The sequence below is a fragment of the Crocuta crocuta genome, unplaced genomic scaffold (assembly GCF_008692635.1).
Source record: "Crocuta crocuta isolate KB4526 unplaced genomic scaffold, BGI_CrCroc_1.0 scaffold17, whole genome shotgun sequence".
Classification (NCBI taxonomy): Eukaryota; Metazoa; Chordata; class Mammalia; order Carnivora; family Hyaenidae; genus Crocuta; species Crocuta crocuta.
The window spans coordinates 2,290,319-2,307,660 of NW_027532041.1; the positions used below are offsets into that span (position 1 = coordinate 2,290,319).

At 39.9% G+C, this 17,342-nt stretch overlaps 1 protein-coding gene across 4 annotated transcripts in view; it reads right to left on the bottom strand.

Moving 5' to 3' along the window:
- The window catches only part of SGIP1 (SH3GL interacting endocytic adaptor 1), a 214,661-nt gene that overhangs the window by 59,111 nt on the left and 138,208 nt on the right, over positions 1-17,342 (bottom strand). For 3 of the 4 annotated variants that reach the window (XM_077776328.1, XM_077776325.1, XM_077776326.1), the window contains 5 exons: positions 15,873-15,965; positions 12,378-12,452; positions 9,810-10,310; positions 2,435-2,562; positions 1,340-1,466 (listed from right to left, as the gene is read on the bottom strand). In XM_077776328.1, coding sequence (XP_077632454.1) covers positions 1,340-1,466; positions 2,435-2,562; positions 9,810-10,310; positions 12,378-12,452; positions 15,873-15,965 — 924 coding nt within the window. The remainder of the gene's footprint in view (positions 1-1,339; positions 1,467-2,434; positions 2,563-9,809; positions 10,311-12,377; positions 12,453-15,872; positions 15,966-17,342) is intronic. The other variant, XM_077776327.1, reaches the window with a different exon arrangement.

Sequence of the window (17,342 nt, forward strand, 5' to 3'; positions counted from 1 at the left end):
TTTCTCCCTCAAAATAAGTAAATAAACATTAAAAAAAATAAGGTTGAGATGTTACAGAAAAAAAGAACAAAAACCCCAGAGAGAAGTGACCTACTGGGCATCTTAACATAGGAAGCCCCAGATTACCTCAATTGATGATGCAGAGAAAGAATGGACTTGGCTACATAAATAATGTTAAATATCTGTCTGTTAGTGAGTCTTACAAAACTGGATAGCTGGCTGTATTTTCACCAAATTTGAAGGCTTCTTTTGGGCTGGTATGATTCTAAATATACAACAGACAATGTAGTTGAAATTCTCTTTGGGGACCCTACAAAGCACACCCTGGGAAAACAGGTTCTCCAGAAGAGCTGCAGGCTTTGATCAAACTACTTCCCACATGGACAGCTCTGTAGTGTGTTCCTCTTTGGTAAATAATAGCAGGAATTCATTTAGCTTTGGGTTAATGATTCTCCCAAGCAATGCAGGATGGGCCAGCTGGTTATGATACGGAAGACTTGGAGGGGAGCTCAGACAATAAAGGAAGACAACGGGGAAAAGTGGAACGGGAGAGCCCCAGGTCAGAGACACCATGCAAACGTGAGAGAGGCAGCAGCTTATGGAATATGGGTAAAGAAGTGTCGAAACAGATCAGCCTTGGGAAGAGGGAAGAGGCTCCAGGCAAAACGAGGCATTTAAACCTGGGAAAACCATCCAGCTGAGTAGCCATTCTCAACTCTTGACTTTCATCACACCATAAGGAAAGAGGCACAAAGGCATTTAATGAAAATGCCAGCAATGACTTATTTCTCGGGGAAAATTGACCACACATCACTGAAAAGCACTAGAAAAAAAATGTCAAAAAGGCTGTTCAAGTCCCACAATGCCAACACTTATACCATCTGTCAACAAAAGGACAACCAAAAATGATGAAGAAATGAAAGTTTCAAGAAAATAAAAGATCTAAATTTTTGTGGTTTCTGATGTGGTACACAATTGGCACTTAAATATTCCTCCTCAAAGGAGACTGTTTTTATTATAAGAAATAATATATACATTACAGGACCTTATTTGACGGTTTCCTCTTTACTTTTATGAGTAGCTCTGTATGGAATAGCATGAGAGAATTCCTGCAAAATATAGGTGTTAATGTTCTTTTTTGTTTGTTTGTTTATCTGCTTAGTTAAAGTGTTTTGCCTCCTTTGCTGAGAAGGTGCTTTTAAAAGAAGAGTCAGCTGATAGTAGCGGAACACAGAGCAAAATAATTTCAACCAGAAATACAGGGCCTTGAGGTTTTCAGATCATAAAAAACAGCCAGTCAAAACAATAAATGGATTAAAAGAGAGGAGATAATTTTTACCAACTGTGGGAGTGGTGGCTGCACTCAGGGAATTGGTGGACGATATTGAAGATGTACTTTCAGCTCGGGCAAGGGGTGCTATCGGAGGAGGACTGGAAGAATGTATGGGTGGGCTAAACGGTCTGGGCTGCAGGAAAAAGAAAAGACATGGAAAATTAGATACACAGGTGGTAGTACTTTTGTTCCATGTTTTTGACATCCCCCAGCCCCAGATATGAGAACTCAGGTTCTTAAAAAAGTATGGGTGATGCCATTGTTATCTTGAAATTGATTATATCCATATAGGAGCTTATGGATGGACCTAGAGGAGCCATGAACCATGGTGTGCTATACTCAGCAGGTGTATCAGGCTTAGAGAAGCTGAGAACTGTGACGCGGTCAGTGATGTTTCAGGACTGTGAACATACATGTCCTCAGGGACTAAGCAGGTAACCTCATGTGAGAGCTCATACCCACTGAAAGATATTTACATACAATATACTAAACTGTGCTAGCTAAACTAAATATTATGGACATCACCAATTTGTGATTCCTGTGTGCAGATATCAAAGAAATTGAGCTCTTCCAGAAGTCTCTTAATTGTTCACACAGACTGTTTTCCACCTCTTCAGCCTTAAAACATGATGCAAGAAATGTCTGGAACAAATTTATCAGGCTCCCGCCCTCCTACATATTCACACGATGTGCCTAACACTAATAAGTTCTCTTAGTCTAGGGATGGAAACCAGGACTTACCCTCTCCTGGAGTCTTCCAAAAACAGATAAGTAGGGTGAAAAGGAAACACCTCCCTTTTTAAAGGATTTAGCACAATTGAGTATTCCTATCTTAATCTGCATCAAACCCATTGTAGAAGAACTGACAGCTCCAGCATCCTATTCCTACCATTTTAGACCTTGACTTGAAAGATGGTAGTGATCTGGGGAGGGCTGAAATGTACTCCCATCCTACATTGACTGCCTTTAAGATGCCATCTGTCAGGGCCATTTGTACCAGTGATCTGCAGCCCTTGAGATAGCCTGTGGTAAGGCATTTTGGCTTCTATTTGTCATTCTCACCATGAGTCTCTGACTAAGCCAGGGCAGAAGGGAACATACCACATCTCCAACTCCAGGTTTTCCTGGAGGTAGCTTTGGCCGAGATGGAGGCCGGGGAGGAGGCGGTGGAGGGGTGGTGCTACTGCAGGGAACCAAAGGAGTGGCTGGCCGAGCAGGGGATGATGCGCCTGAAAAACAAGCAGGTATTACAAACGGCTGGAAACACATGTGGCCAAGAGCTGTCATCATGTGACCCTCCTTCCCCATCCGCACCCACAGTGCCAGTCCCGGATACTTTTCTTCACCTTAGCAGTCAGGACCCCCCAACACTCTAGCATCTAGTGTTTTTTGTTTGTTTGTTTGTTTTTTTCTAATAAAGAAAAAAAATCACTCAGTCGAACTATAGTCGATGGCAGAAGCTGAAGCTTATCGCCTTTTGTTGTCATGTGACACCCAGTGAAAGGTAAATCCTTTCATTACTCTCTGTGATGGAAAATACGCTTTAAGACCCTTTTAGCCGGGTGGTGAGTACCTTTCATTTTGACCACATGCACACTGAACTTAGAGTAAATTCTCTTTGTTTTTGCATATTCAGAATTTATGTCCAAGGTGAAAGTGGAGGTTAGACCTTGAAGGAAGGTGGTTGATTTTTCTACATTATATATATACATATATTTTTTAAAACATGTATAAGAAAATTATCCTTTTTACTGTGCTTCAAAATATGAGTGCTAGCTTTAAAAAATGTAAGTAAACCCTTGATGGCCAGCAAAGGACAGCATAGAAGAAAGTAAATGAGATGTGGCAAGAGTATGTTGCATCTTAGTAACAGAAACAGACTGAATTTAGAGGATTGTGTGTTTTGAAAGAGGCTGCTTTGGGATCTCTTGTAGGTAGAGTTTGCCCATGATGATTTTTGTGGTGATTTTTAAAAGAGCCTCTTGGATTTACTTTTCTGGCTGTCAATGACAAGCAGGGGAAACACAGAAGACACACAGAGGCATGCACACTAATCAGCACACCAGTAGGGTCTCTAGACTCAGGGCTCTGCCTATCTTTAGCCAGATGTCTGCGACACGTGGATAAACTATTTGGCTAAACACCTCGAGAAATTCAGATCAATGTTCCCAATAGTTCTTGTTCAGAAAAGTTCCAACCACTCTAGAGGTTTTGTCACTTTGGTTAGAAGCTCAGGTATCCGCTCGTTCCAAGAAAAATCTAAGAAACCCTGTCTCAGAAAATTAACCACACAGGGCCGCCTGGGTGGCTTAGTCAGGTAAGCATCGGACTTTGGCTCAGATCATTCTTTTGTGAGTTCGAGCCCCGCGTTGGGCTCCACACTCAGCGGCTGGAGACTACTTCAAGTTCTGTGTCTCTGCCTCTGTCAGCTCCTCCCTGCTCACACTCTGTTCCTCTCTCTCAAAAATAAATAAACAAACATTTGTTAAAAAAGAAAATAATTGCTTACTCCTATCTTCCCGTCCAATATGCCACAAATCCACACTCTCTGGGCAATCCTAGACCAGCATCTTGTTGATCTACAGATTTTCAGATTCTCAAAGAGCTTTGACATTGAACAGCAAACAGAGCGCTATGTTTCTATTTTATAAAATTCTTATTCTTAGTGTGAAATCCTACTAAAATTACTGCAACCTCCATCCCTACCTCTACTGCCTCTCCACCTCTGCCACCTTTTTTTTTTTTTTTTTTTTTTTTTTTTTTNTGTTAGGCACTTTACATATATTGTCTTATCCCCATACTAAGTTTTGCAGGAAAGTATTGTAGTTATCCTAATCAGAGCTAAAGCTCAGAGATATTCAGTAACTTGCTCAAAATCACACAACTCAAATGGTCTACTTAACTCCAAAGCCCAAGATCTTAAATGCAATGTCTTGCAGCTTTATGTGGACTGTGAAGTTCCACATTTTGCATAAAGCCTGCTCTTACATTTGCATCAGCAGATTGCACACATCTCTCTCAACGTAAATATTTTGAGTCTTTGGCTAATCTTTTCTTGAATAAAAAAAAGTAAGATGTGTTTTGACAGGTCCCACTACAAAGTTTTCTTTTAACTTAATAGATTTACACCCAGGATGTTTTCAGGAAATAGAAGTGACAGCAAAGAGATGGAAAATAAACCTTGAAACAATAAAGTGTTTGTCAGGAAGTTTCATGGGGCTTTTTCTAGGTTCTGTTTCACTGGAAAACCATGACATAGGAATGGTTCAAAATATCTATCCATGGTCTATCTATTCTGTTTCTAAGAAATAGTCTTCTGAATCCAGTTCAGGAAAAGGTCAGCTGCTTATCCTTCTACATGTTCCAGGAAGAAAAGTTTTAAAAACCACTATCAGTATTGCTTGGGAAAGTAATGTGGGGTTGTCATCAAGGAAGTGTGAACAATGAAAAAGAAAAAACCCAAAAAACTGGACGAACTCAGTTCCTCTTGAGTTCTGGCTCTGTCTGCTTCTTATCAGCTGTGGGATATTAACTTCTCTGAGCATCAGCTTCCTATTTTAAAAAATTATATCTTTCTACCTTAGAAGATAATTATAACAAACAAAACGGAAAATGCATATGAAGTGTTTAGGAAAGTATAAAATGCTATACAAATTAAAGGGACTAGATTATACAGACATAACAAAAAGCCAAGGAAAAAAAGTGGTTAGTTAACTGTTTTCCTTTTCCTTTCACTTTTTCCTAACCGAATTGATTTAATTAATTTGTTATGCAATTGGAAACACACTGAGGCAGTGGTTAAGAAGCAAAATCCTCTTAACAGAACCCTGAGGTTTAGCGGAGGGTATTTAGGGTTTGAGGGGTATTTCTTGAATGAACTAAGGCTTCCTATGCTTTTGTAAGATTGCACAACTGTTTCATATTCTGAGTGTAGAAGATTGTTTGTATATCTCTATCCTCATTCTTTGATCTGGAATTATACTTTCATTTCTTCTTTAAGCAGTATTTATTCCCAAGAGCAGCACTGGAAAAAACAGCACTGGGTATTTTTAAAGTTTAACTTTAAAAATCACATGTATGTTATTTGAGTTTTGTGAGTTCAAAAAAGTTGGCAACCAATAATATGCTCTCAATCCATTGCTGCTTCAACTTAAAGTTCTAGCATAGTGTCTTTGGTGGCCCCCTGAAAACCATGTAACTATTGATTCAACATTCATTTCTCTTTGTTGGCTAGTGGCTTTCCTGTTTAGATTCTGCCACTCTAAAAAGACTTGTAGTTAGGAAATATATTTGTTCAATTCAACCGCAGGTAGCTCACATTCATTTGTTTATAAGTGTGTGTGTGTGTGCGTGTGTGTAAAACATCTTTTAATATTGTCTTAGTTTCTCAAGTTGGAAAATGTTGCACTGAACGTTCTATCTTTACTAACATCTTTCTTTCCCTAGTCTTTTTTTTTTTTAATTTTATTTATTTTTGAGAGAGAGATAGAGACAGCATGAGCAGGGGAGGATCAGAGAGAGAAGGAGGCACAGAATCTGAAACAGTCTCCAGGCTCTGAGCTAGCTGTCAGCACAGAGCCCGATGCAGGACTCGAACCCATGAACCACGAGATCATGCCCTGAGCCAAAGTCGGACGCTCAACCAACTGAGCTACCCAGGCGCCCTTCTCTTTCCCTAGTCTTTAACCTTGCTACAGACCAATAAAACTTTTTCTCCCTTCCATCCCCTGGCACACAACCCACAGGAAATGGCCTTTGCCCAGAGAAGCATCATCTGCATTCCAATAAAGCAAAGTTCTGGCCAAACTAGGTATTTATAACTTTGCCATAAGGAAATTGAACTTCTTTTTTTTTTTTTTTTTTAATTTTTTAAAAAAAAAAATTTTTTTTTAATGTTTTTATTTATTTCCAGGAGAGAGAGAGAGACAGCGTGAGCAGGGGAGGGTCAGAGAGAGAGGGAGTCACAGACTGAAACAGGCTCCAGGCTCTGAGCTGGCAGTCAGCACAGAGCCCGACGCGGGGCTCGAACCCACGAACTGCGAGATCATGACCTAAGCGAAAGTCGGACGCTCAACCGACTAAGCCGCCCAGGCGCCCCAGGAAATTGAACTTCTTAAAGCAAATTCTTAACTTCCAACTATTTTTCAACATCAGGTAACGCAACTGATGGACAAAACCATGAGTACTATCTAAATATGGTTAGTGACCAAGTGACTAAAATTTAAAAAGTAAGCATAATGGTACCCAGTTAAATATAGTTTGAGATGTACAGGAAAAGCTAGTCTCATCAGGCTAAGTATTATAAAAAGGAGGTCTTGAGAAGCATTGCTAATATTTAAAACATGAGGCCATCTCTCATTGTTTTAATCATAAATTTACATTTCTGCTAGTCTGTATATATTCCATCAATAAAACATTAAATGGCAAATAAACTGGGACTTAATTATGGAGATAATGGTGCAAAGTTTTTATTTATTCATGAGGTTCATTGACCCAGTTCAATCTTCCACTTAAAAATTCAATCTTTTAGGGTGCCTCGGCAGCTTGTTTGGTTAAGCTTCTGACTTCAGCTCAGGTCATGATCTTGTGGCTCGTGGGTTCAAGCCCCACCTCGAGCTCTGTGCTGACGGTTGGAGCCTGGAGGCTGCTTTGGATTCTGCGTCTTCCTCTCTCTCTGTCCCTACCCCTTTCATGCTCTGTCTCTCTCTGTCTCTCAATAATAAATAAACATTAAAAAAAAATTTTTTTTAATTCAATCTTTTCATACCAGCAAAGTATAGTTTTTATCTAGCTCCATCATTAAGAATCAATAGTCTTTTGGGCACCTGGGTGGCTCAGTCAGTTAAGGGTCCAACTCTTGATTTTGGTTCAGGTCATGATCTCATGGTTTGTGAGTCCAAGCCCCATGTCAGGCAGTGCATTAACAGCAGNATTCTTTAAAAAAGGAATCAATAGTCTTTACTGGTAACACTTGAAAATAATCTCAAATAAGGGTACGGAAGCTAAATGTAAAGATGACAATAAAATTCTCAAAAATTTCAGAAAGAAAACCAAGGCTCCCTTCTTCACTCATTAGATCAGTGGTCAATTCAATTAAACATCTTCTAGAGTCTTGTGGAAGGGGATGGAAGAAATAGATGAGCAACAAAACTGCTTTGGCCTCCCTTTCCCCACCTGATCATGTCCATTTTGAGGAAAACACAGTGGCCTACCACTGGAATGAGGGGGTTATTCCTCTAGAGGTCTTTTCAGAAGACTGAGAGCCTCTCCCAGAAAAGAGAGCATCATAGACAATGATCAGCCAGCTTCTGTGGGTTTGAGGTCTGAACTGAAAGTTTTACTTAGGGTCCCTTTATTACCTTTACAGATAAGTAAAGAGGCTTATATCCCAAAAATGATCTAAAAAAGCATCAGAGGTTGGAAGTGGTTACTCTAACCCTGTAGAAGCATAGATGGGAGCACAGAGAAGTGGGTTTTGGAAGAAAACACTTGGTGACCTTGTTGATGACACAGTGCAGTAGAGGTGGGTATCAGTGGTCAAGTAATTTTGGGATATTTTGTAACTAAACCCTAAAAGAGTGCCTGGAGAGCACAGTGGTTAAGAACACAGGTTCAGAATCAGATAGACCTGAGTATAACTGAATATCCCAAGTCTATCACCTGTAGCTGTGTAAACCTGGGAAAACTACTTGACATTTCTGAGCCTCAGTTTTCCCATCTGTAAAATAGGAGAAATAAGAGCATTTATCACATGGGGTTGTTGTATGGGCGAAATACTGTGCCCAAAGCATTAAGATGATACCCAGGAGAAGAAACTATAGCTGCTATTATTGGCAAAATAAAGGTTATCAGAAATCCTATAGTAAAAAAAGCCTGCTGATTTTGTTTTAACACAATGTTCCTGAAACTAATTTGAGTACCAAATAGTTTTCCTTTTTTAGTGGAGGAAGGTACATGGGGCACATGTAATGATGTAAAACATCGATATAAACCTGTACCACCTGTGTGTGGTACAGGCGAATCTCCAGCCCTCTCCTTGATCAGCTTGGATGCTTAAAGCATAGGAATTTTCACACACAGAGCAAGCACTGAACTACTTCATTAAAAGAGGCAGCAATAATAACTGACATTTAGAATAGAGACAAATGCCTTTCCTTCCTGTCTCTTACTAGATCTAAATAGCATAAACTTGGTCATCTCTTCCAAAGCAACTGAAAAGCGAAAAGCACATGGCACCTCCAAGAAGGTGCCCCAACCGAACCCACAAGCACAGGAGGGAGCGCCGAAGCTCTCACTGTATAAATGTGAACACCGGTGGAATAAAAACTATGGAAAAAGATACATTAGAAAATCTTGATCTGTCTTTGGTTTGCATGGCAGGTGTTCTCATCCTATAAAACTTCAAATAAAGAAATCCAAAATATGAGATTAATATCAGCATTTGCATATAGAGACCCAAATGTACATTTCTGATAGACTTTTCCATCACCTGTCACCATACTTAAAGTTGACTTCATAGGCTGATGAGTTTATCAAAATAAAATCAGCAAATAATTTGTTTTCAGTGGCAGCTTGACTAACTTGTGGATGCCCTAAGGCATATTCTTCTTGCCGTCCCCTAAAATCTCCTTTTCAAACCCTATTTCTTTTTTCTGAAGTAATTAAAAGGATTACTCTAATTGCTAATGGCTCTCCCCTTACAAAAAAAAAAAAGAAAGAAAGAAACAAAAAAGAAAAAAGTAGAAGAAAGGACACATTCACCTACCAAAATTAGGACCCTTGGGAAGAAAAGTATAAACTTTCAGTTATAAGATGAATAGTCTGAGGATCTAATGTATAATGTGGAGACTATAATGCTGTATTATAAAATTGATAACCCCATATAGTATAATTGTAATTTGCTAAGAGAGTAGAACTTAAATGTTCTCACCCTTCCCCTACCCACCCATCCTCTAAAAAGGTAAATATGTGATGTGTTAGTTAACTTGATGGGAAGAAGGCTTTTGCTATATATATATATATATATATATATATATATATATATATNCCCAATAAAGCTGAAAACAAAGCAAAACAAACTAAAAAATGAAGGCCCTTGTACAGGGATCTGACAGGGAAATTATACACTTAACATGAAACTCACTGGCTATGAAATCTGCCTTTCTAGAACTTTCCTAAATCCCAAACCATGACACAGCAGCTTCCTTTAAAAAACATACACTTCCTATCTGCAGGGTGGAAAGCAGGGCACTCCTAAGGGCTAGGAGCGGAGGGCAGAACACATCCACAGACTCGCACTATGACGGTTAGCATTTGATGCACTAGGACATGCCATGGGGCCACAGAACACCCAAACTAAAGGAGGGATGGCTGAAGCTCTAAAGCCAGCTGCCAGGCAGGAGGAGGGCGTTGCTCACACTGCAGCAGCCACGGCCATTCCCGGTCACATGAAGCACACTCAAACAGTAAGACGTACCACTGGTGGTCCCCGTACCACTGCCCGAGCCAGGTCCAGGGGATGAAACCACAGTCCTGTAGGTGGGTGGTGGTGGGGGAGGTGGGGTTGCTCTCTGTCCCAACCCAAAATCTTTGGGAGATGAGATTGTTTCTAAGTAATCATCTTTAATGAAGGTCTGCTCAGCGATTTTCTTCTGGACTTCTTCTAAATTGAGCGGCGACGGTACATTGCGAGGAGGACCAGGGGGTCCTGGGGGGCCCGGGGGGCCTGGAGGGCCCGGGGGGCCCAGAGCTGGGGAGTCAGATGGGTTGTCTGATGCAGCTGGTGGGGACACCACCTTTTCCCTTGGAGTCAACTCTGGAGTAACATGTTCCGGGGACGTATCAGAAAAATGGACCCACTTCTCTTCAGCATTAACAGCAACAGACTTGGGGGACAACACTGGGCCAAAAATGCTGTCCAAGTCATTGATTGATGGTAGTTTTTCAATTTTGACCTCTGTGGCTGACTGGTCACTTCCTGTGGTTAAAGTAGTTGATTTTTAACTTTAATTAAGTTTGTGAATATTATTTGTATGGGGTAGGGGTGGGAGGGGTGAGGTAAGGAAGAGTAAATAGATTGCCTTGTGAGCAGTCAAAATAACTAGATCAGAGTTGAAGGGGAGGAGAGAGTTCCCCACCTCCATAATGTGAGCATCGTCATTTTATGTTGTTATTTTACCCTTTTTGCTGGGTGACCCCAGTTAGCTATTTTTACCACCTCTGAAAGCGCTGAGCGTGCTGCCGCTCTCGAAGGCTGCTCACAAGAGTGCCAAGTGTGATCACTTTGAAAAGCCTGCACTTTGAGAAGGCTCACAGAGTATAGTCTCTGGAACCACATTCCAGAAGGGAGGTCCCTTCTGAAGGTCTGGCCTACTGAAATATAGACAATAGGGTAGAAAAATTTTGGATAGCTGAAAATCACCCTCATATTTGAGAAAGACTGTCTACTCGAGCATATTCAAATGTTTGGTGAAACTATTAATACCTGTTAGTTTAAAAAAGTATCATAATTAGCTATACATCCTCTACCCTAAATACATCAGAAACACAGTACAAAGATTATTTAAAGGACTATCCCCACATATATATTTACAAACACACACATATACACCCCACATACAACACATACAGGTCACTGAGAAGACATTTACTACTTATTAGAACTACTACGTATATATTTGCTTAACAGGGAGGAAAATTACAAAAACATCTTTATAATTTCTTTTCTCATCAAGTCCAACCTGTTAACTTTGTAGTCATTGCTGTGAGATCCATCCATCCAGAGTCATGAAACAGAAAGTCTCTGGCCTAAACATTTCATTCTTACCAGTAATAAAGGGGAAAAAAATGAAAACTATCTTGTGCAGCTTGATAAGGAATGCTTGGTAAAAACGGCACTGTGAGAAGTGCACTTTTGAAAAACCATTGAAATTAGAAACTGTTCCCGAATAATTGTGAGGCAAGAACAGAAGGAACTTTATCTTTAAAGAAGACATTGGCTCTAAGAACTGGCTTAGTACTTCCATGTTTCATGTTTGAAAATGTTAACCTGCAAGGTTCCATGACCACAGATAAATGGGGTAGCAGTTTGCATGTCCCACAATATTTATAATTTTGTCACTGGTAGAGTTATTTGTCTCTAACAGATTTACTGGTAATACAAGGAGCCAAAATGATTTGAACTTGGAAACACCTTTACCTATGACACTCTGGATGACTCTTCGTTGGGTTTTAATCAATATAAATTTCAAAAAGGACTATACCTTGCACTTGGTCTTGTTGATAAATACCTACTCTGTAACTATCAAGCTCACCAGGCTGCATAAATAGCAAAGGATGAAGCTGTAACAGAATTCCAAAGGTGATAAAGAATCATATTCTAAGGGTCCAGACATGTAAAATAGCAATTACTGCTTTTGACTTGCTAGCTCAGTAATAGATTATAAATCCCATGAATATGTAGTAGTGATTTTAATAGAAGGTAAAATGTGCCTTACAAATAATCTGTCTAAAGTCATGTGGCAGGCAATTCCTTGGCCATATTTCATTATCCTTACACCTCTCTTTGCCATGGTGTTATCCAGGATTACTGGGGGAAAAAAATCTCCCACTTCCCAAGCTTACCCATATGCTGCACATCCTGGGAGCCATTCTATGTCTTAGTAGACTAGACATAGTTTTAATTTGTAGTTTTAATTCTAGAAAAAAAATATTGTTTCTTGGGACAATACGATTATGCCTTGAGATTTTGAATCTGTAAATCATTAAAATGAGATCCAATGAAGTGACATGCCAATTAAACAAGGACTTTTGATATTGAGATTTTTTTTCTTTCATTTCACAGGGAAACGTGGCTTTCATTCAACAAAATGAGACAGAGGGAAAATTAGTTGAGAAAGAGAACTGTTTTGTGAAACCTGAAGGTGATACTTTAAATGCAAACATTTTCATGCTTAGTGCCTACAGCTTCTGACACATCCATGTTGAGGTCCAGGGTCACTGCTGACGGCCGTATCATCCCAGAACAGGAAAAACAGAAGCTCACCTGGTGCAACTGTTAGCGGGGAGCCTGTTCGGGGTGGGGTGGCTGGTACATTTTTGGGAGGCAGTGGTGGAGGTGCTGCAAAGACACAGATGCCAAACATTATTGATCCTCTTCTCCCTTAAATTGCACAGTATTCTGCAGGCCAGCAGCATGTGCGCTTTCATTCATATTCCTGCTGTTGGATATAACCATTAATGGTCTGCATATGTCTAAGTTCAGAGCCACAAAACTGAAGCAGGACCTATTCAGATTCTTCTGTTTTATGATAATAAGAATTTGTCAAAAAAATGTCAAATAGTAATAATGTCATCATTTTATTTTTTCATTCCTTTAAAAATTTTTTTAAATGTTTATTAATTTTTAAGAGACAGAGAACAAGTGGGGAAGGGGCAGAGAGAGAGGGAGATAGAATCTGAAGTGGGCTCCAGGCTCCGAGCTGTCAGCACAGAGACCAATGCGGGGGTCGAACCCACAAACCATGAGATCGTGACCAGAGCTGAAGTCGGACACTTAACCAACTGAGCCACCCAGGCACCCCTTATTCATTCCTTTATTTGACAAACTTCAGGCACCAATAAAGTTCTGTATCCTGTACTAGGAACTAGGGGCAGAAGGGTAAATAAAAGGGCCTCTGTCCTCAAGGAATTTATGATTGAATGAATGAATATCATGTTAACAGATGATTACAATCCAGGGTATGGTTGAGGAATAAGAATTATCTTGGTATAGGCTCAAGTGAGGGGTGAAGATAGTCAAGATAGTCAAGATAGTATTGCCCAGGTTGAGTCTGGAAAGATTTCTCAAAATTATACATCTTACTGGCGCCTGGGTTGCTCAGTCAGTTAAGTGTCCGACTCTTAAGTTTGGCTCAGGTCATGATCTCACAGTTGTGAGATCGGGCTCCATGCTGGGCACAGAGCCTGTTTAACATTTTCTCTCTTCTCCCTTTTCCTCTCTCCCCCCTCAAAAGAAAGTTATACATCTTAAATTTTTAGATATTTTTAAAAGTCTGAAGCAATATGATTTGCAAGGAAGAATACAAAGATTCTCTTGTGGGTAAACAAGAGAATTGTTTACTTATGGGTAAACAATACCTCTGAGATAGAAAAAGCGCTGTATTACCTCCCAAACCCAGCAATTATTTAGCCTTCTGAACTGTACTTGTCATTTTGTGGGCAACGTTAGGGATTACTATTTCAACAGGTATATTTTTTTTCTTATTCTTTTATTTCTTTTTAAAAAATGTTTATTTATGTTTGGGAGAGAGACAAAGAGAGAGTGTGAGCAGCAGAGGGGCAAAGAGAGGGGGAACAGATCACTGACAGCTTCGGTGCTGAAAGAGTGAGCCTGATGTGGGGCTTGAACTCACAGTGAAGTCTGACGCTCAACCGACTGAGCCACCCAGGAGCTCTTTATTCTTTCTTTAAATGTATGTTTTCCTGTCACCCACTGCATTTAGTAGATTCAGAGCTCACCCTAATCTCACAAACCAGCCCCAACTGGTTTGTGAATCTGAATGTTGCCCAATCTTTCATAACCTAAAAGCAGAGTGGGTCAGCTGGGTCCTAGCTGGAGAGCTCTTACAGTACCCTCTCCCTGCCTGCATTAGAAAGAGCCCCTCTTCTGTCATTCCACCTTCACTTGATTTCATTTAATTTTAGAGAGCATCCATCTTTCTGTACAACAGCCATGGCTAACAGCTACCATCCTAAAAGACCAGAAATACACGGTTTAGTTATGAGCTTCTGAAAACGACACCTCAAATGGATCATGTTTTTCTACAGAAGCTGAAAGTCCATCAAGGGCTCTGGTTTTGATTAAGATCCTCTGCAAAATTTGAGATCATAATCAATAAAAATACACAAAATACCATAAATGTCTAATAATTTAAAATAACAAATTTATGCTGCAACCATGAAACAAGCAAAATTATACAATACATATCCATTATACAACAGCCTTTGCTGTGCTAAGTGTAACCGCAGAACACAAAACTCATAAAACTCTAAAAATGTCAATAATTGGTTTTAAAGTCAATACATCATCTACATAAACATTTCATTTATGGACGTTCTTGGCATCTAGGAAAGGTTTTCTAGAAATAAGCTGGATGGCTCAGTTTCTAAAGGAAGCTTTTCAAGGAAGTTAGAGCTTTTTCACTGGCTTTGTTTCCCAGTAGCATAGAGAAACGTTCAAAATCACACCACTGGGGCTCAAATTCTTTCAAAAACACATCTTTGAAAGTTTAGATGTTTAAAATAGTTATTGGTGATGCTGTTTTTCCTATCCTGTTTTATGAGGGAAGTATCCTTGGAAAGATCGAATCACCTGGTTTTATAGCACTGTCCCCAGCAAACTCTGGGACTTTGATTAGGAATTTCCTTGGATGATTCCTGTGATTAGTTTTAGGACCTATAATGCAGAGCCCTGGGAAGGCTGAACTGGTAAAGTATTAATTGGTATATATATAGTATTAATTTCCCACAAAGGGAAAATACTCTCTGCCTCCCATCTCACCACCAAACATCTTTCTCTGAGACTCAATTTTCTTCCCACAGGCATTTTAAGGAGTGCTTTCCACAAGCACATATGCTATGAGAAGTTTACTGAAATGAGAACTCAAGAAATCCATCAAGTGGGTGGCTTGACCAAATGAGCGAGCCATCTAGGCCCAATAGCTCAGCCCACCACAGGTGAAGGGCTATCAGCATCTTCAGGAGGACGGGAAGGGTGGGGGGCATGCTGGGGCAGCATCATTGATGGCCCTGCTTTAAGACAAGTTTGCCCTGACCTCCTTCCTCAGCTTGCCACCAAATAGCACCATTTGTCTTGCTCTCCAATTATCCCTCTTTCTTCTCAATGTGTCCTTTCTGTTCTGTGCATCCTCCTTGTCCTATAAGACTAGCAGAGACTATCTGACTTGTTCACTTCTGTGTTGTGTGATAGCCCAGTATCTGGAGTAGGATAGATTCTCTAGCTTACTCTCTTCTCTCTCTTCTATATGCACGTTGAATGAATGAATGAACAAGCCTGTACGATGTCAGAAGAGGCTGTGATTCAAAGTTAATAATTTTGCTATATTATTCCTGCCTTGACAAAGTGTCCTAGACTCCTTTAACTCTGAAGCCTACTGGAATAATCTCTTTTCTGGGGCTCCTGAGTGGCTCAGTTAAGCATCTGACTCTTGATATAGGCTCAGGTCATGATCTCGCAGTCGTGGGATCGAGTCCCATGTCAGTCTGCACTGAACATGGGGCCTACTTGGGATTCTTTCCCCACCCTGTCCCCCTCCTCCACTTATTCTCTCTCTCTCTCTCTCCTTCTCTCTCCCTTAAAATAAAATAAATAAACTTAAAAAAAGAATAACATCTTTTCTTAATATTATATAATCCAAATGTTGCTTATGTACTTTCTAAGAGTTGCCTAATTTTACTATGCCGACAGACAGTAAAATGAGTCACTTATTTTTCCAGACAGAGCAGACACATAACTTACTTCCAGTGGGAAAAGGCCTTGTTAACTTTGGCGACTCGATGCTTGGATTAATTGGTTGGCCTGAACCCCATATCTCAGGCTGATCTAAAAGAACTGGAAACATAAAAAAAAAAATTTCCCAGGGTGAGTACAAAAAAGAAACATTCCTGGATTTTAGAGCTTAAAATTTCAATTTAAAGATGAGTTTCACAAAATTATCTCCCTCTTACCTTAGTCCTAGCAAAGTAATTTAGAAATGTGTTGTTTCTCACTGCTTTTAAAGCAAAGAATGGAAATGGCAGTGGGATATGTGTGTGTGTGTGTGTGTGTGTGTGTGTGTGTGTGTGTGTGTATGTGTGTGGTGATGGTGAGGTGTCTGTGTGTGCACACATAGCTAAATAAAATCTTTCAAAATATAGCATCAGCATTTTCTTCCTGGTTGGTCACTTAAGGACATTCTGAATGTCAGTACACGTACTGGCTCTGTTTTGGGCACCCATTTGAAGATCCAGGCATTAATCCCATCTATGCATGTTCATTTCAAGTTGGTTTATTTAAAGTTTGGTATGAGTATGCTTCAAAACTGTAAATGTCTGGGTTCTGGAGAGTGGTTCATATCTTTAAAGGATCATATAGGGTCTTTAAATAAACCTTTTACGGCATCCTAAAAAGAAGTGAAATTATTCTAAAAGTGTTTGGTAAATATCTTAAGAGAACCAAAAAAATAAACAAGGGCCTCAACACCTAAAGTTAGATATTGGGCCTAATGACACTGAACCTAAGGTTGCTTCCATATCTTCTGTCTCCTTGTTTAGATTTTTTTTTATTTTTATGGTAACAATGTAAACAACTAGGCCTTCTCTGTACATATCATGTGCCAGGATCTATGGAAGACTGCCTGTAATTCATCATGTTGTAAAACACAGGCTGGGAAGTTAGAGGGATATGAATTTGAATCCAGCCTCTAAGACTGTAGGAACTTGGGCCATTTGTTTCACCTCAGAGCTTCCTTTCCTTCAGTGTAGAGATAATAAGAGCAATCTGAGAGTTACTAAAAGGATTACAGGAGATAATACATATAAATTAAACGTACACAAAATGCATATAGCACACTTATCACAAGGCCAGAATATTATTAAATATTCTAATCCTCACAACACCGCTCTGTGGTTGATTAGCGCCTTTTTCAGTAGAGGAAGTAAAGATTAAAGGATTAAATAATGTGCCCAAGAGCTACCTGGTGAAACAGAGGATCTGAAATCCGATCCTGGGTGTGCACATCCGACTCCACAATACAAATTTTACCCCCAGGCCTTATAAGTTAGTGATGGAAGAATTAATGAAATGCAATGAGAGTGAGTAGATATAGAAGGTAAGTGTAGATATTGGAAGAGCAGAGTGTGCTTGGGCAAATGCTGGAATTTTGTAGAACTTTGGAGGGATGAAACCACTTCAAGAAAAAGCAAGTCAGAGGCACCTGGGTAGCTCAGT